The 20,336-nt window shown below is 36.4% G+C and overlaps 1 protein-coding gene across 1 annotated transcript in view; it reads right to left on the bottom strand.

The window, feature by feature from the left end:
• Window positions 1-5,237, bottom strand: part of cps1 (carbamoyl-phosphate synthase 1) — an 80,551-nt gene extending 75,314 nt beyond the window's left edge. Inside the window, exons 1-3 of the mRNA XM_015379943.1 lie at window positions 4,963-5,237; window positions 2,781-2,890; window positions 803-947 (exon numbers count right to left, since the gene is read on the bottom strand). Of these exons, the coding sequence (XP_015235429.1) occupies window positions 803-947; window positions 2,781-2,890; window positions 4,963-5,088 (381 nt within the window). The 5' untranslated portion in view covers window positions 5,089-5,237. The remainder of the gene's footprint in view (window positions 1-802; window positions 948-2,780; window positions 2,891-4,962) is intronic.
• Window positions 5,238-20,336: the final 15,099 nt, after the last annotated feature.

Raw genomic sequence — 20,336 nt, 5'->3', positions numbered from 1 at the left:
CCCACATTCAGGTATACATTTTCACAATTGTATGTCTGTGTTCTTATTTTTTATTTGAATATACACTGTTCCAAAAATTAAGGGAACATGTAAAAATCACAATATAACTTCAATTAAATCAAACAAACACTGACTGATAATCAATTTCACATGCTGTTGTGAACATGGAATAGACAACAGGTGGAAATGATTAGCAAGACACACTTAATAAAGTGTTTCTACAGGTGGGAACCACAGACCACTTCTTACTACTTATGCTTTCTGCTTTAATGTTAGCATATTAATGCGAAAAAGCAATAGTATGTGTTGTAATTTTATGGTTGATACATTAACAACTGAAATGTTAAACTAGTCAGGATATTCCATCACTGCTGCCACCCTCTGGTTTAGAATAAAATTGCTTGTTCTTGAGGTGGTGAAGATATGTCCTTGGTGACACTGAACAGTTAAAGACAGTCCTGATGACTTTTTTTACTGGCTTAAAAAATAACAACCCAATAGAGATTTATTCTACACAATACAGGGGAGGTGACTTATTGAACTTGTTTGCCTTAATCTAGTTATACAGTTGAAGTTCTAGGCAGGATTCCCTGTCAACTGAAGGCAATGACTTGGTCTCATGACAAAATAACATTGCAATTCATATTGCCCCACTAACAAAAGACTTCTTCCAGTAAAATAACGTCCTTTTTGGGACTCTCCTGCATAATATTTAGATGCCTTATCTAATTTCAGTAATAAGGGATCTAAATAAAAGGTTTGTGGAAAACTAAACATTTTAGTAATGTCCTTGATGTAATACCTGGATATTTGCAGACTCCACATGTTTTCTTAGACCAAGTTCATCCATCTCCTGGGTGTTAGGTACTCCATAGTTCCCAACAATGGGGTATGTCAGGGTTAAGATTTGACCTCTGTAGCTGGGGTCAGTCAGGGCCTCAGGGTACCTGAATCGGTAAATCAAATGTTTGTGATGTATTACCGAAGCTCAATGTTGTGATGCTTTATTTTGAAATGTATACAAATCTAAATGAAAAAAGGATAGCGTTGACCTAGTATATAAGGTTATTGAGTATAGAGGTTTATAAAAAAAAAAATAATAATTGTAATGGCAGTGGAAAGGTACGCAAAACAAAAAAACAGGCATCTATTACAAGTCAAATTCATAAATATAAGAATAAAGCATATAATAACAATAAAGACCAGAGTATAGACCTAAAAATGTATTCATGTGTGCATCTATGTATGAAAGAAAGTTGATTCAATTGCAAATTCAACTGAGATAACTAGGAGGAAGGTTTTGTCAGGTCATGAAGTCGCATGAGTTCAATGAGAGATTCAAAAAGGTAAGGAAAAAATCTGCATCCATCCATTGCACTGTATAGATATATACTTTTTAAGTAGAGTATATTCAAAACACCCCTTAACACGCTTTGGTCAAATTGTAGAAAAGAGTTCACCTTAAGCATAAATCTCACTTAATAAAGTGTCCTTAACCTCTCATGAGAGGTCTGTGGGTGAAAACATGGGAAATACATGAAGGCTGTCTGTCTGTCTTTATTTTTCTTATTAATTTTTAACAACTATTTGGACACTACAGCAGAAGGAATGTTTGGCATCATTTGTGCAAAGAACTAGGAATACCATGGTTGTGGGATGCTTTGTTTTAGTAAGATCAAAAAAACATCACAGAATGAATGATTCTACCATGTGTCAGAGGGGCTTAAAATACAAAAAAATACTATAAATAATAATTCTCTATATCTAAAACTGGATCCTGATGAGGATGAAATCTGATCTCAGATCTACACAATCCAGGTAATACTATATATAATGACCATTTCAGATATAAAAAACAAAAACAAATAAAACATTCTAGATATCCAGATATGTAGTTCTTGGATGCATCAAGCATAAACCAAGCTTTAGACATCCAGCATTTTTATTTTTCATAGAAAGAAAACTTTACATATTTGGAAGTAAAAACCCAATACAAACGAATGAGGAAAGTGATGTTATTTGTATAAGAATAATACGGTAGTCAAGATATCTAAATTGCTCATTTTATATAGGAAGAATGTTACAACCTTTAATTTCTCTGTAAGATTAATAAAAGATTTTCAAACTGAAATGAAATTGTGAGGCCATCTTTGAAAATAAATTAAAGCTAAAGGGGTGGATACCCGAAATATGATAATGATTACATACCAGGAAATCTACATACAGTACTACATTGAAAATAAAGAAATGGGAAGTCCTCACTCATTCTTGAACTCATACTGTATAATGTAATGTCACTTTAAATGTGCCACCCATAAAAAAGTAAAACTCACATTTTACACCTAAAAGTCAGAACTGAGAAAGACTTTTCTCAGATGAACATAAAATACAAGTAAGATGCTACATGAAGGGTCTCACTGAGGTTCCATCCACTATAGGAGGCAATAGTAGCTATTAGAGGGTAAGATGCCCTCACCTAACTTATTAACTATATTTCATTATTTATTTTTTTTTTGCTGTTTAAGCAGTATTAAATCTATTTTATTAAGAGTTCTATATAAATTACATGAGGCTATCTTATATGAGGGATTCATAGAAAGGATTTAAGATTTTATAGATATCTTTTTTTTTTTTTTTGCCTTTATTATAACCTCCAAACCTTTTCTCGAGGCTTTATTTCTTTCTTTTTTTTTTTTTTTACCTGACAGAGATTTGTTAGAGGGTACAGTTTTCTTTAAGACTTTATGGTGTAAGGACAAAAGACTGAGTTTCTTTCTTACCCAACCAGGCCTGTATTGAAGACAAGTTCCCCAGCTACAGAGCCATTATGCCCAAAGGAAAACCCTTTCATCCTGGTTCCATCCTCCAGGACCAGGTGAGCTGTCTGTGCCTGAGAGTTAAAAGAAGGTAGACAGATGACAAGTGAAATCTCACCCAAGAATAATATATTCTCTTTTTCTAAACCCAGTTTGGACAGACCAAAGGCAAAACTTTGAAATAAGGCAGCCTGTAGATTTTGAGTGTAGGAGGGATATGGCAGCCAGTGAGCCACTGGGACTTTGTGCTGAAACTGCAGGTCATTGAGAAATGTGCTGCGAATGCTGAGACCGACAAATCTCTTCAACTGTTGTGAGCACGAGTTAGAGAGCAGGTCGGCGTTAAAGCAAAAGAGAGGGGAGATCCAGGAAGATAAATGTATGAATGTAGAGGTTGGTGAAACCTACTGGGGAGCAGCATCAGCACACATCAGAATGAATACAAATGGAACAGGTCGTTTTCAATATTTTTCATTTCTCACATTACATTTAAAATACTGATATATTGATAGTGATGATCTACATGTTGAAAGTTGCACATTAAATTAATTCCTGACTGGAATATAATGACAATTAATTTATTTTACAACAACAGTATGAACATGCAGCTATATCTACATAAAACAAATATAATTGAACTGTTTATTTTGTTATTTTGTTAAATTATATGTGGATACCTTGAATACAAATGTTAATATGTTTAGGGTATTTATTTACTTCTATTTAATTCATCTATATATATATATATATATATATATATATATATATATATATATATATATATATATATATATATATATATATATATATGCTGATTAAAGAGCAGAAGTAATCGAAGAAACTTCTGTTCCCAAGAAAAGATGATTATTCCTTTTAAAATCAATAAAAAACATGATTTTTAAAGCATGAATTTTATATTAGAGCCTATATTGTACAATCATGGTGAGAATTATAGTCTAGACAGGTGTCCAGTAGATGGTGACTTTCATCATCTATAACAACTATGAGCCAAAAAATGTAAATATTTTAGGGAAGTTGAGTGGAGGGAAAAATGTGGGTATGCAAGCCACAGGGTAACGTCTGTCTGTCATATATTGTGAAGCTCCTGGCGCAGCAAGTAATATATAGTAAAATAAAATAACATATAACTTGCTGTTGGATCTATTTAAACATCTGTTATTAGTTTAATGGTATTGTTTATTATGCACCCTGCTCACACTGTTTGATGTGTATTAGGGGCAGAGCTAGATGGGGACCAGGGGTGGCCATGGCCACCCTTAAGCCTGGCGTAAACTGTGCGATTTCGGGGTGATTCTCAAGTCGTGATTTAATAATAGTGCTTGTACATATCTATTTTATACAGAATGCTTATTGATACAAGTAGGTAAGTAATGACAATGAAACTCAGAACTCAAACATGATTTTTATCCACAACACCTTTTATCTAGAAATTACGCGTCTGTTTGTTAGCAAAGGCTGTAGGAAAGTATAGTTAGTCTTTATTTAGAAAATATGGATGTTGTGCTCGTTAATTTTCAGTGTAGTTTGATCCTCAGGTTCTGGTGCTTATCCGCTTTCGGCCACCCCTCAGTGTACATTGGTTATTGCCTGGCCACCCTTATAAATCATTTCTGGCTACGTCTCTGGTGTGGAAATATGCATAAATCTTAAATAATTGTAGATAAACAAGTTTTTTAAATAAATTGACTAAATGGGCTATTCTGTGTCAATTAATATAAGATGTCTGTGAGCTGCATAGAGCAACTGAAGTGTCTGAACTATGATGCAACAGTGATTTATCCTGTAGATGTGATACAGGGAAGTCCAGCAGCTGCACTGACAGCTGTCTAAAACTCTCAGTTAAAAACAGCATTCCTTCTAAGAACACAGGACTGATTAGATAAAAGCACAGGAAAATCATATTTAATTTGTGTTTACGTGCATTTTATAAGGAATTGTCATATACATTGGAAACGTATATATTTATAACAGTTTTAAATAGCTTATTGAACTTCTATCCTCCCAAAATGTGACCACTTTTTAATTGCGCACACAGATTTTTAGGACCTCAATCAAGTTTGCAGCACTTCTTATGGAGGCTTAAAGTGAATTAAATTGGCACATCATCCAGGAGGCATTTTCTTACCTTGACACTGAAAAGTTTCGCAGACTGAAGTTTTGGCCAGCCCCACGCGTTGCCCACTTTCCTGCAAACCACGCATCCTTTTCTCAGAGATTTAACCACGCCGCACGCCAACAGGATTTTGGTCATGTTAGTTTTAAGTTCCCCTGTTTAGTAACCTCTGAGGGGTAAAAGCGGACAGTAGTTCTATAGAATATTGGAAATAATATCAAGTAGAGAGTTCCTTGTCCCACTCGTGTTTTCAGGGGCCACAGGCTGTCATGAAGGGAGCGTTTGAAAGTTTGCAGCGGATTGGCCGCTGAGCATTTGTTGTTCCGCGCAAAGAAGCGGACGCTGTTTAGATTGGCCCTTTCCCCTAAAACAAAACATAAACGCCCACTTCTATCTCAAATGTGACAGCAGATACTTTCATTGTTTTTATATTCAGTCGCGTACAAGTTTTAGGTGTTCACTAAGACGTTGGGTGTGTTGAAGTTTTGTAAATGAAACTGTACCTTTAATGCTATATTTAGACTTAAACTTACATAGATTTATTCTTCATTATGTTTACACACGTGGAGAACAAAAATAAATTTAGTTTAGAACAGCTCTCTAGATAATTTCATTTTTTTAAAGTGCAGTCTTGAAAAATAATAAAAAAATATATATATAAAACATTAATAGGCTATACACATATGACTGTAAATTTACAGTTCTAACATTTTCAGTTTTTTTTTTTTTTTTTTTTTTTTGCAAGTGTATCCACATGTATTTATCTGTTTAACATTTGAATATGACGTCTTTATATGGGTAAACTTACTTTTATTGATCATTTTGGATTCATTTTAGCACAGGGAAGAAAAAAAAATCCCCAGGAGTAAAGAGTTATTAGAAACACTTTCAGCTATTTGTGCTTGGAACAAACAGGACGCCTTCCCACTGGGAATGGCTGCACCCGCTTATGGCGAACTTGTAGAGTGCTTTATGTGCAATAACCGCTTTACAGTCTCTCTTTGAGTAACATTGCCTGCAAAGAAAAAAAAAGCAAACCAAACTCTGTGCAGGCTGCATGGTGGTGGGATTAGAGTGGTCTGTGTATTTGCTGATGACTGCAAGAATGGTCCTCTGTGGAAAAGGCTGCCTGACTGCCACTCTGCTGTGTTCAGCAGTCTGAACAACATGAGAGTATCTGGACCTGAACAGATTGGGGAATATCTGTAACCAGAAGTAGCTGAACACATTTTACTCAGCCTGTTATGATTGATCCTTATTTCGCACAGATTCAAGAATATATCTATTAGTAATCATAATTTGGGGCTACAAGTATACAACTTGTGTATTAGAATTCATTAGTTGAAATTATATACTTTACATGTATCAACATAGCCTTCATTTTTTATTTTATGTTTGAATTAGGATTTTTGCATTGGACTGAGCTCTACCCATGCATAAGAAAATCTATCTGAGATGAGGCGCAGCTCTGTGGAGCTCTGCTGACATCCAGTGGCAAGTCTCATCGATAGGTGCTCAGGAAGGAGCAATCCAGTGTTAACCATGGGAAAGAAATATCCAAACTACTAACATGTTTTTTTTTTTTTTGTCTTTGTGCATTTGCATTTTTTTCACTCTGACACATTAAAGGCATATCTGTGAATTATTGTTCTTATATGGTATCACATCAACCTTTAGTTACTATTTAGATCAGGATTGTTATGTGTATAATTTTATTTTATTATCAGCCCTGTAATATAGATCTGCCTGATCTTCCTTTCACTAAAGCATTAGATATCTTGTCACTTTTTTCTATCTTGCTGGGATTCTATTAAATATTCTAGAACAAATTAGTTTGAATTGAGGAAACTGATACATGGCTGTCCAATGTTTTTATAAAAAAGCTTTCAAAAATTAAGATCTGTATTTGTATGCAGTACCCCTAGTTCAAAACTATAACCCAGTTTGAACTGCAACCAGGATACATAGAAGAACGTTAGCTCCATATGAGCAATCTAAAAAAAATCTGTGAAGATATATTGCATTGTTTTATGAAAGGAATTTAAGAAATAGAAAAGTAAGATTTGGTCTACCATAATATTCTAAATATAACAGCTGCCCCTCAGCATGATACTGCCACCATCTTGTTTCAGAACTTAGTGTTTAATGTGTTTTGCAGTGTACGTATAAATATTTACTAAACTGCTTTACTATCCTTATAGAATCTTATCCCCTGTTTGTTGTGTCCCCTAGTTAATACTTATAAAAATAACTTTATTCCATCCCTTAACAAAGACAGATTTGTTGATTTTCAGATGTTGGATTGGATTGCGCTGGTTGAGATGTTAGAAGTTTGGAATATTGGTGTATAACCAACCCAGCTTTAAAGATCTCAACAACTTCATCACTTTTATGTATTCCCTACATACTTATTACACCTCTGAGGCCTTTACAGAAATGTGCTATTAATACTGAGACTAAACATCACATATGTGGACTCTTCTAATAATATGACACCTGAAAGCAAATATTCCACTCATTTTATTTATCGTTACCAGAATCGAAGAAGACAATCCCAAATTGTCACTGAAAATTTGGATCAATGTTTGTAAAATAAAAAAGATAGGAAAACCATGTATATACTCATTATGTCACATGGCATTTTCTGTAAGTCAATTAAATAAGTTGCACTCTGTGGTCATTATTTGACAAAATCTTGCAGAAGGACCTAATAAAACCATTCATTATGATTGCTTTATAGGTAGTCCAAACAAGTAAAAGAAAGAGCTGGTTTGTTTTGTTTTTTTCTTTTGAGAATTCACCAGTCTTGTTTAAAATATAGTGTATGAAAATTGCAGAATCAGTATGTAAGACTGTAGATCTACACTGGTAAGAAAAGGGAAAGCACTGGAGTCATTTTGCATGCTGCACATAGTAGAAGCTTTAACAGCTTGAGTGTCAGCCTGACACCTTAACTGAAATGTTTCTTAAGACAACACACTGAGTTTATAACCATGTAATGAAAACAGCTGAGTATTATAGAGCAGTCATCAATTAAAATGCTGTCCAAACATGATGACTTTTACTACAATTCTTACTGGTACAAGAGTTGGTTTCCTTTTGGTCAGTTATTTTTTATTTACCTTTTTTTCTGATTTTTTTTTTTTTTTTTTTACAATAGAGCAGTTAAATCTTTAAAGGAACTAAATAGACAGCAAAGATTTGTTAATCCCAAGATAAACATGAGAAAAGGCTTATTGATGTTTAGTGTCTTACAACTGGACTTTTAAGGGCGATTCTGTTCATTTTCTGTTTTCATGTAGCTTCCTGACGGATAAGGAAAGAAATATTTTAGCTGGATGGGATTAAACTCTACATTAAAAATATTCCTAAGACTGACCCTTTTTCCACATATGAACTTTAGTGTAATTTAACGGCGTGACAGGTATGTTAGTCATTTTGCTCTAGTTTTTAGAGAGATAAGTAAAGAAAACAAAAAAACATCTGAGGACAGGATGACATTTCTGTCATTTTTATTCCTTTCACTTTTATCTCCATATAAAGCACTGATATGATACAGCTTATCTATAGGCTTTGCATTTCTTTTTATAAACCCACCAAGCTATCACTAGGCCCTCATGTTGTTCTAGTGTTGAATTTAAAAACATAATTTTAATGCATTTTACTGATTTTGAAAACATTCCACAAACATGTTAAGCATAATCTGTACTGAATTGAACTATTTTTTTTATCACCCTTTGTTCTTAGTGTGAAGAAACCCAGGATATAATGTCACAAAACAAGTAAAATAGTGCTTTCTTTTTAAAATTGCCCTTGACTATGTGACAGCTACGTGAAGATGAGAAGCCTGTGAAATACACTTTAGCCTTTTATTACCGTGAAGCCCATCATTAGGTGCCCTCAACTGATTGGCTGACTTGAGCTCTATAACAATCTCCAGCTTGTGTCTTCTGCAAAGGGATCCCACATTGTCTGTGGTCTCAAGTGTGAGTTTCACATAGTGACCGAGCTTAAGGGAGGACATAAATAGAAAGGCAGGCACCCTCACTATTCTCTCTGTGCCAGGTTTCCAAACAAAGTCTTGGTCCTTACATCACTGAAATAAAAGATGACATGCTTTCAAGGATGAATTAAGAAATTTTTATAGACAAGGACATAACTAACAAGTTAAACACATTGACCTTTAAGCCAAGCTCCTACAACCTGTGCTTATCTACTGTCTTGGAAGCTGTTGGTATTTTCTATTACCGGTATATGAAACCCAACTGGCCACACAAATTACTGACAGTTAAAGTGTTTAAAAGCTGATGCCAAATCTAAGTAGTATAAAAGGTGATATTAGATGTTAAATAATAATTTATAATAATAATAATACCAAAAATTATTGAACCTTATTAATCTCACATTGGAGAAATTTACCCTGTGCGTTTAACCCATCCACTTGAGGAGAAGTGGACTGCCATTGTGCAGCACCTGAGGAGCAGTGTGGGGTTAAGGGTTTTGCTCAGGAACCCAGAGTGGACGCTGTGGGGATTGAACCCAGTACTTGCAACCTTCTCAAAGCACAAGCACAGTGGTCTAACCACTAGGCCAACACTTCCCCCCTTATAGAAAATATGGTTCAAAATCACTCGAATAAGCACAAAGACAAATATTATAATTGACTGTGGTTTACTATGTTACTACTGCTTGTGTTTGAGATGTGCTTTAATGACCAGTGAAACATTCTGCAAGTAGATAAACAGCAACAAACATTTTTTACTTATTTGACTATAAACAAGTCCTAAAAAGAAACTAACCCCCTGGCCGGTTGCTCTATATTAATTACAGAAGACTTAGCAGGAGTTGAGCCTCTAAAATGTTATTTTTTCTTCTTTGAAACCTTGGGCTAGCCTGAGGTTATTTGTAAATTATCTGGGACAGTACAGCCATGATGTATACCCATCATATCCTCTAGATGTGGAATGAAAAATATGAAACACTTCTCATCCTTTATAGAAGTTTACCATGCTTTAAAAAACATGGTTGGTTGGTTGGTTGGTTGGACGGACGGATGGATGGATGGATGGATGGATGGATGGATGGATGGATGGATGGATGGATGGATGGATGGATGGATGGATGGATGGATGACCTCTTGCTCTTACCTCCTCTTAAAACCTTTCATNTGGATGGATGGATGGATGGATGGATGGATGGATGGATGGATGGATGGATGGATGGATGGATGGATGGATGGATGGATGGATGGATGGATAACCTCTTGCTCTTACCTCCTCTTAAAACCTTTCATAGTAAGTCATTATAAATCAGACACTTTAACTGCAAAGGGGGTCCCACATTATAAAAGGAATCTGTTGCACATGAATTGATTCTTAGATTCCATGTATTGTTAGTGTTAGTACTAATTCCATGTATTAGTAACAGTGGTTTTATAACTTTTATAAAAAGACAGGCTGACTATACTGATCTGAAGGCACTTCATCCTTCAAGTTGTAAAAGTAAGTACTTTTCAATAGCCTGGGTAAACCTTTTTTTTTGTAGCCATTGCATGCTTGTCCTTGGTATTATTTGGTGACCCCTGTAGGGAGGGGCCACAGATTGCGTTGTTTAGGCTTGTGTCCATCTAATCCCACTAAGGGGCTTTATAGACTGTGGGTCACACAGCCTCCATCAGTCCCTTTAAGGAGCCAGGGCCTCGACTTGTAGAAATCCCAAGAAACTTCACACCTCAATGCAGGTCCTATAAATAGGTGCCATCTGTCCCCACAGGCTCAGTTACAGCCTCATTCCTTTTGGCACAAACACAACGTATCAGGAAGGAAGCACTCAGGCTTTAAAAAGAGGGAGCCAATGGATGGGACCAAAGTCCCAAATCTACTTTCTAGTCATCGCGCATGACTGGGGAACTAGTGTGGAATATTTTTCAGGAGAGGAAGTCCAGTGATGTGCTTTACCTCTTCATTCTAAACAAAACATGTCTTAATGCTAGCAATATAGTGACCAGAGGGGGGGTTATGCCATCTTTAGAACCTCACACCACACTGCACTCATCGCATGAGCTGGAGCTGGAGCTCAGGTTCTTCACATTTCATTAATCATACTTTAAAACAGGAGTCCTCCCAGGGCCAGGACGCATGCTGCATCTGCATGTTTTTGCTCCTTCATAAAATCCTGAGGGCATATTTCACTGTTTCATGGTTGAAATGTTATTGCTTGTGCTTGCAGCACTGTCTATGGGATTTACATACACAACTTTGAATACCAAACACTCTGAACTAAATCACTGACCAGTACTCCTCTAAACTATTGGGTTTGAGTGTCATAGTCCTGAGGGATGTAATTATTAAACTTGTTGCACGCATACCTCACCTACCCAAGGGCAAAGTCAAAAACTGACAGAAAAAAAGAAAATGCAAACAAAAGTATTTCTATATTTATAATACAGTAATCCCATAAGACCATGCAAAACAATGCAAAACAAAACAAAAACATGTCTTTATTTGCCATAACATCTCAGCATGCATTTGATTTTCTGTTAGCTGCAAATTCTGAGCTACTCTGCATTTCGACAGAAGTGCAGAGTACAGAAGTGCAGAGTTTATTGGAACACTGAATATATAGAGATAAACACTCATTTGTACTTTCTGATATGGGTAGAACAGCTCCAAGATGTTAATAGATGTTTGAGCTTTTTACCAAATTATTTTTAATAATACATACTTATTGTTTCATATATATAATTAGTAAAAGGAGAGTCTCCTTTGTTAATATTTTCTCTGTTTAAAAGATAAATGACAAGATTATTCAAAGCTTAACTGGATACCCTTCTGAATTAGTTCAAACACCTTGACCAGTAAAAGGATGAGTGACCCACATATGAATGAACATAAAAATAAATACATGAATGCATAAAATAATGATTCAATAAATGTTTGAAAAAAAAATTCATGGTGACTAAACAAAGTTAATTTCTGATATTGCCATTATTTATTATTTTTTATTTGTTAGATAACACTCAATTCAAAACAGATGTTTTTGCTTTTCGGGGCAAGCTTACAAAATAACTACAAAAACACAGTAATAATGTTAACTTGTCTCACCAATCCTAAAACCATTTTTCAGGAGGATGGATGTTAGATAGCCTAATAAAAAAATGAGCACAACTCATAGTGTGGGTAATGCAAATATACTACATGGACTCATAGATCTTATTCATGTTTTATGTCAAAAACTACGTTGCTATAAATCATGACTGCCAACAGATACCAGTATGTCTCAAAGGTACATAAGCTGTGTAAAAATATGCTTCTCTTCTGACAGTTCCAATGATCACTTTCAATCCTGGCCCCAAAAAGGATTTTTTAATGGATCAGTATTGTTTTACAGACTTAACCACCTGTGTCCATAGCAGATCTCACCTATTCACATGTCCTCTTTCACATAGATAGTATATGAACTTACCTTTTACAGAAAAATCAATTCCTTGCTCTCTTTGCACAGTCCTGTACTGACTTCAAAACTATTTCTTTTTCTCTGTGTAGCAGGCTGTTTCAATATAAATGTCAGTGGAATGTCTGCTTTTAGAAAAGCAAAAAGAAGAGGCCATTCTGTAAAAGAAGCAAAAAGAAAGTCTAAATCTAAATCAAAAGTTTGATAAATGTCGTGGGAGACACAGCAGAAGCCTGGAGGAGGAGGCCTGGTCAGGCAGGATCAAAATGAAATGTTTTGGCTTACTGTCAAAAATGTATGGGTCTTAAAAGTTTGCATGCACAAAACCAACCATGCAAGCTGGATATCACACAAAGCAGGTCTACTAACCAGATGCACATGAGTTATTTTTTTGTATAATGAGCAGAACAGTAGGCACAAAACTTTAATGTGTCTGCCTTCATGAATATCTACAATTTGTTCTGATGATCAGAAAGTGTAACATACTGGAAGAGAGATAAGCAAATGTATTTACTTACAGAATAATCTGACCTTTTAGGGATGCAGTTACTGCATCTATATTAGGCACTTTTTGTAAGTCAGCTTCAAACTCATATTAAAGATTGTCTGATTTCTAATTTCTATTTATCTTCATTTCTAATATATTTCTATGATTAGTACATTATATGAAGTATTTTATTGTTTTTATACTACTCATTTACAGAAAAAAAATCTCCCATCAATCAGGGCTACCATAGATGAGGTCTTGGAGGTAGGCTCTAAGCTAGCTTGGGAGTCATCCTCATACATTCTGGCATATAGAGAAGGCCTGTCACTGCACCATATCTGTAGCAAAATTTCAGGCCAAAACAAGCCGTCATTACCAAATATAGTCTTTGATGTTCAAAACTCAATAAGAATAAATTAACACACTTTTTTTACAGAGTGCAACTGCATAACTCAAGAATTTAATTAAATTCAGTTTATTTTTATAGCGCCAATTCACAACACATGTTATCTCAAGGTACTTTACAATTCAACCAGTTCATCCAGAGTGTTGATTCAAAGTTTTCTATCTAAAGAAAACCAGTTGGCTCATTGACTCGAAGGCAATCCCTCACACTAAGCATGCTTGTAGCGGCAGTGGAGAAGAAAAACTCCCTTTTAACAGGAAGAAACCTCCAGCAGAACCAGGCTCAGTGTAAGCTGCCATCTGCCGAGGCCAAGTGGGGTTCAAGGAGACAAAAGCAGCCATACAGTAAGAAGCAGAGACACCAAAGGCAACTGGAAACCAGCTCCACAGGGGGCCCCGTCCAGGAAACACATAGCCAGGCATACAAGCTCTGAGCCAGCTCCCATGTCGGAGCATGAAGAGAGCTCCTACAGTCAGTCACAGTCAGAGAAACAGGACTCCACTGAAAAACAGGCCAAGCTTAAACATCTGTAAACGAAGTTGTTGATGGCAGCAGCACAGCTGATATTTCTTTCAGAAAGATGAACTCTCTAAAGAAGGAAATAATATGAAAGTAAAACAAAAAAAAACATTGCCCATAAAATAAATGTGGAAAAAAACAACAAATTAAAGCAAAAAATATATGTATGAAACAGGAAACTTTACATGTTCCCTTTTTTCCAGTAGGTATGATTCAACAAAAGTTTTTCAAAGCTGCTATCATTGCAAAAACAAACTATAAGTTTCATTATTCATTCCCATATCTTGGGTATATTCTTAGAAGTTTACAGAGGTGCAGGATTTAATAAAACTCCTCCGGGTGAGCAACAGGGGAAGCCAGGGAAAGCAATCTATATGATGAAGAAGCTCTATTCTTCCCCCCATATGTTATATCTGCTTCTGAGAAGCTGGCAAAAAAAAAAAAAACAGACATATTTGAGAGTCTATTGTCCAAAAGCATAAATCCTTGAAAAAGAAGCATCCTGTAATGCAATAGTATCATGCAATAAACAACCATTGAAATGTGTTATGAATCATACACTGAAAACTGTGGTTTCCACTCCGCTTTATCAGATCATTTATTATTTCAAAATGGCAAACAAAGTCTCTACAGTTGCCTTTTATGAACAACAGCTTGTTGTTCCACTTAAAGATCTGACCTCATGCCTCAAGTGGATATTTCAAAGAAGCTTTGAAGTGATGATGTAGTTGTATATTTGGACATAAGAGGTTTAAATGTATTCTCTAATGTAATGTTTTGTGTTTTATTCTGTAACATTTTGACTTTATATATATAAATGTCATTGGACTGCACTACCTGCTATATGTATAATATACTAAACAACCATTATAGAAAATCTGTATACTTTTATATCTTTATAGACTTTGGTTCATGCAGCAGAACATGAAGTTTTATGCAATAGCAAACAAACATGTTTCTTTCCTCCTTTCTATAAGTCAACCTTGGAGAATACCTTAATAAAGTTTGGCTCCACCAGCATGCTGCTGAATCCATTAAGATTCTATAATGGAGCTGAGATTGGACTGCAGCACAGGTGCAAGCTCCGGTCTAGGTTTCTATAGGGGGAAGGAGAGAAGGGAAGCTCGACAGAAGATGCAGTGGAGTGCCATGAGTGAGCCTGGATGACAGCTGGGGGACTGGGTTTTCTCTGGCTTACGCTCATGGAGATGGGGTCAGCGAAAGCAAGCAGGTGGGTGTGTACAGGCTAAGGGGTGCAAGGGCTAAGAGGAGTTTATGAACTTCTATCGTCACTGGCCTCTCCCCGTCTTGGTGGTGGGGGCAGGGCTCCACTACTGGGGCTGAGACAGATATAGATGAGAATTAAGGAGGCAAATTTGCACTCCTGGCCTTGTCTCTGTTACTGGCACCAGCAGCTGAAAGTTGCTCCATATCTCAGTTTAACTGTGCTTGTACGTCACATGCACCCTAAGTGTGGTGGTGACGCTCACTGAGGTGCTGTGTTTCCCAGCACACACTGTTATGCCAAGAATAAACAAGTGATCATTTGCTTTATTTGCTCATGATTGTGTACAATCAAGGAATCTGACTTTTGTTATAGTGTTCACAGCATACTTTCCATGTATGTAGCATATGTTTTGTTTTGTATTTTCTTTGTATCTTTATCAAAGGAACCCGCAGGAAATACTCTGTCTCTGTAGCGGTAGGGTTTTGCAAATAGTGCTCTATAATGTTGCCCAGAAGGTACTTTAATCTGCTCTTTTGAAGGTTGTGTAAACCTTTCAGAGATCCTAGATTACCTTTTTCTAATCCTGGTCTTGGATGGAGGAAAGGTCAACCCAGATTATCTTGTCTACAGACGTAGTTGTTCATTGCAGTGTGGACCTGTTTTGTTTTGTGGATGTGACAAAACATGAAGTTGAGCTGACATAGGAAACATAAAATGATATTGGTATAGAAGATTACCAGTAGTTAGTGCAGAAGGTGGAACATCCTGAGTTGAGCAGCAAATGTTGCTGCTGGTGCTTTTTCCAAACTGCATCTATGTGTGAAGATAGAAGATTCAGTGCATTTGCACTCCATTAACTTTTTCACAATTTGTGAATTAACAAATCAAACCTCAATTAATTTGAGGGCAACTTACAATACACAGTGGCTAGGGTGACCAAATTTGGGTTTCTGAAAAGGAGGACACTTTTTTGGGCGCTGCTGGGCCGTTGATTGGCTGTCAGTTGACTGTCTTCCTGAACAACAGTCCACAGACTGTCAGGATCCACAATGCTGTTAAGGTTGCTGTAATTAATCCTTTACTTAAGAAACTGTCTCTTGACCCAGATGACTTGGACAATTATAGACCTATATCCAATTGTCCTTTCTTACCTAAAACTTTGAGAAAGTACTTGCCAAAGAAGTGTGTGACCATTCACACCATAATGAACTTTTTGAATAGTTTCAGTCTGGTTTTAGAGCTCATCATAGCACTGAAACAGCTGTGGTGAGAGTCGCTAATGATATTTTAATGGCCTTATATAATAGACCTGTATCTGTACTTGTCCTGTTAGATCTCAGTGCTGCATTTGATACAGTTGATCACAATATTATTTTAGAAAGACTAATTACAGGAATTAAAGGAACAGCACTAGACTGGTTTAAATCTTATCTATGTGATTGATTTCAGTTTGTTCACATTAATGACAATTATGTTAGCATTTTGACTAATCTTTTTCATGTTCAAGGGTTACCTGTGGAGTACCACAGGGATCATACATATATATGCTTTTAATCGATAGAATTATGCATTCTGATTAAAATTAAAAAGAAAGATCATATCTTGCCTGTACTAGCGTCTCTTTATTGGCTTCCTGTTAAATCCAGAATATAATTTAAAATCCTCCTTTTCATTTAAAAAGCCTTAAATAGCCAAGCACCACCTTATATCAGAGATATGATCGTTCTTTATGTTCCTAACAGAGCACTTTGCTCTCAATCTGCAGGTTTACTAGAATTTCTAAAATTTGAATGGGAGGCAAATCTTTTAGTTATCAGGCTCCTCTTCTGTGGTACCAACAACAATTTTTAGTGTGTGAGGCAGACACCCTGTCAACTTTTAGGGGTAGACAAAAAACTTTCCTTTTTGATAAAGCTTATAGTTATAGTGGCTTAGGTTATCCTGAGCTATCTCTATGCTGCTATAGGCTTAGACTTCTGGAGGACAAAGGGACTCCCATTTCATCATTCTGCTTCATTCTATCTCTATTCTCCCACTCTGCAGAATCTTAGTTAGTTCAATCTCTAATGCTATGCTCTCTCTGCTTTTTCTCATAGTAGCTTTGCCTTGTCTGTTCCTGTTTGGTTGTGACACCACCCTGGACATGCATCAGTACACCCAAAGGGGGGAATTATCCACTGTTGATGCCTTGTCATCAGTGGTCCATACAGCTCTCATCTACCTGGAGAGCACAATCTCATACAACAATCTGCTCCTCCTGATTTATCCCTGGTCCTCAACACCATCATCTAACAGTCATTAGTCATCAGTGTTCTCTCTTGGACTGATTCCTAGACTGGAGCACTGGGTCCTGGACTTCCTGAACAACAGTCCACAGACTGTCAGGATCCACAATGCTGTCACCCACAGCCTTTAACATGCCCCAGGGCTGTGTGCTGAGGCCCCTCCTGTTTACTCTGACATATAAGTACTCAGCTAGACCCCACAACTGCTATATATTAAAATTTACAAATGTCATAGCTGTAGTGGGAAGCATCACAAATAATGAGGAGATCAAATGCAAAGAGGAGGTTGAACATCTGGTCGAGCCAAGACAATGGCTGTGTCTGAACGTCCGACCTAATCACTATATAGTGGTTATGCCATTTTAGATGAGTGTCAGAATGTCCAGTGGATAAAAAAAAGTTGTGGACTCTACATTTCCCAGAATGCACCTTAAAAAGTAGTGTGCATCCATCGTCACTAGATGAGGAGATATATCCCAGAATGCTTTGCGAGAGCTCTTTTCGCAAAGCATTGTGGGATTTGTCGTGGCAGTGAGAAAGACCAAAGATTGCGCAGGCAACGTGCAGGGAGATAGAGTTATGTGACCGACAGAGAGTTACAAGTAGTGATCATCTTTCTGAATGGACAGTTAACTGAGTTGACTATAAAGTCCACTATATAGTGCCCACCTTATATAGTGATTGAGGGTTTTAGGGGTCTGTGAGGACATTGAGACACAGACAATAACTTCTGTATCAATGTATAGAAGACTAAGGAGATGGTGATGGATTTCAGGGGGGAGAAGGGACCTCTTCATTGCATGTAGCCTCACCTGGAGTGCTAACACTTCATGTCTGGTCAGAAAAGCGCATTAGTGTCTCTAATTCTTCAGAAAGCTGTTGAGAGCTGGAGTCAGAAGGTCAGTCCTGGGAGTAGCCTTCCCTCCTAAAATAAACAACTCATCATTGCAATGTTGAAAAAATTTTAAACATGCAAATTGATTAAGCCGTGTGAATACTTACCTACCAGAGACCCTTTCTATGAATATTTAAAATCTGATCAGATCCACAAACTAAGATATTATTTTGATCATAACTTTATTGCAGTGTTAATTTTTTACACCAGTGTATCACTGAATGCTGATCAAAGATCATTATATCACCCGATTGAATTAATTAAATTTTCTCAAAGATGCACTACTTCATAAAATATAGAATTTGTAAGGGCTTTTTAAGTTCTTCATTTAAACGGTCCATCCTATGTGAGCTGCTGGGTCACAGTTTTAACTTTATGGAAACGTTTTCAGGATTTTCCTTAGCAGAAATAAGTTTTGGGGGGAATTTATTTTTTTTTACCTTTAAATGCGTTATAATTCTTTTCCTTAATTATAATTAGGCACGATCCTTAGTCGAAAGTATTTTGCTTGATTGATGCATGTCTGAGTATTCCTCGTAAATTCAGCTTTCTTAAAAGCAATCCCTCCCCACCGGATCCTGTAACCTTAACGCCCCTCACTTTACTATGTAGAATAGCAATCACCTGTTCCCTTCAGGAAGCTCCTACCTTGACCTGTTGCACCTGGCCAGGTCACAACACACCCACAGCAGAATGAAATCTAAATGTCTAAATCGTTAAATATTTTTTGTTTTTTTTGGCTATGAGAGCTCCTTGCCTTTGTTCAAACTTTCTAAAGAAGATCCTACTCACCATGACATGATACTGTGCTCTAAGGTGATGTCATGAGAGCTGTTACCAACTTGAGGAGAGATGGCACTGCATTTTGTTTCAGAAAAATAGCATATTTGATAACAGTGAATAATCAGGAGTGCCAACATTTTTATCAGAAATATGTCTTCATATATATGCCTACAGAGACTTTTGGAAGGCTTAGATTATATAAAACCTTTACATAATCATAGACTGTAGTTTCTCAAACACTTTGGCTGTGTTTATTGTTATTTTTGTATTTTATTTCTTTTATTCAAACAAATGACCCTCATGTCTGTCATGGCGGAGTGGTTTAAGTCTTTAAGATTAATATCAGATTGCTGAATTATAATGATACTGGGGAAAGCATTTACAAAAGTGATACTTGGTGAATTTAAAATGCCTGAAACCTACCATCATGGGTAATTCTTTGGTGGAAACCAGGGATGAACTTTCTGAACTACAGCAATAATATACTAAACTATAACTGAGCATTTTCAAGGAAAATATGGGAATAAATGTAGATACAATCCAATATGTTCACTGGAAGAAAAGGTCTGTAAAGGAAAGGCTTACTATTGATTCTTATACAAAGAAGTTGGGAGGCAGATCTTTTATTTATCAGGCTCCTTTCCAGTGGAACCAATACCAGTTTTAACCTGAGTGGCAGACATCCTCTCTACTTTTAAGGCTAGATCTAAAAAAATACATTTTTAATAAAGCTTATAGTTAGAGTGGCTCAGGTTATTCTGAGCTATCTCTATAATTATGCTGCTATAGACTTAGGCTGCTGGAGGACATAGGGACCCATTTTTTTATCATTCTGCTTCATTCTATCTCTACTCTTCCATTCTTTCGTAATTGTAATCTTTTCTTAATTGTTAGTTCAACCTTACATTCTTACTTTATACTCTTTCAGCTTTTTCTTATCAGTTTAGCTTTACTTGCTTTGTTCCAGTTTGGCTGTGACAACGTCCCGGAGAAATATCAGTCTTACTGCTGCCATCAACATATTTGTTTACAGATGTTGTAACTTAGCCTGTTTTTCAGTGTAGACCTGTTTCTCTTACTATTACTAACGGAATGCTATCTTCATACTGTGACATGGGAGCTGGCTCTGACCTCATCTGCCTGGCTGTGTGTTTCCTGCACGAGGCTGCTTGTACTTCTAAGGAAGCTATTACTTTCTAAGGCAGTGGTCTCCAACCCTGGTCCTCAAGATCTACTGTCCTACAGATTTTAGATGCATCCCTGCTTCAACACAGCTTAATTAAATGAATGGCTTGATTGATTATATATATATATATATATATATATATATA

The sequence above is a fragment of the Cyprinodon variegatus genome, unplaced genomic scaffold (assembly GCF_000732505.1).
Source record: "Cyprinodon variegatus isolate N-32 unplaced genomic scaffold, C_variegatus-1.0 Scaffold204, whole genome shotgun sequence".
Taxonomy (NCBI): Eukaryota; Metazoa; Chordata; class Actinopteri; order Cyprinodontiformes; family Cyprinodontidae; genus Cyprinodon; species Cyprinodon variegatus.
The sequence above is the reverse complement of the archived record's forward strand: the minus strand, read 5'-3'. Positions and strand labels throughout refer to the sequence as shown.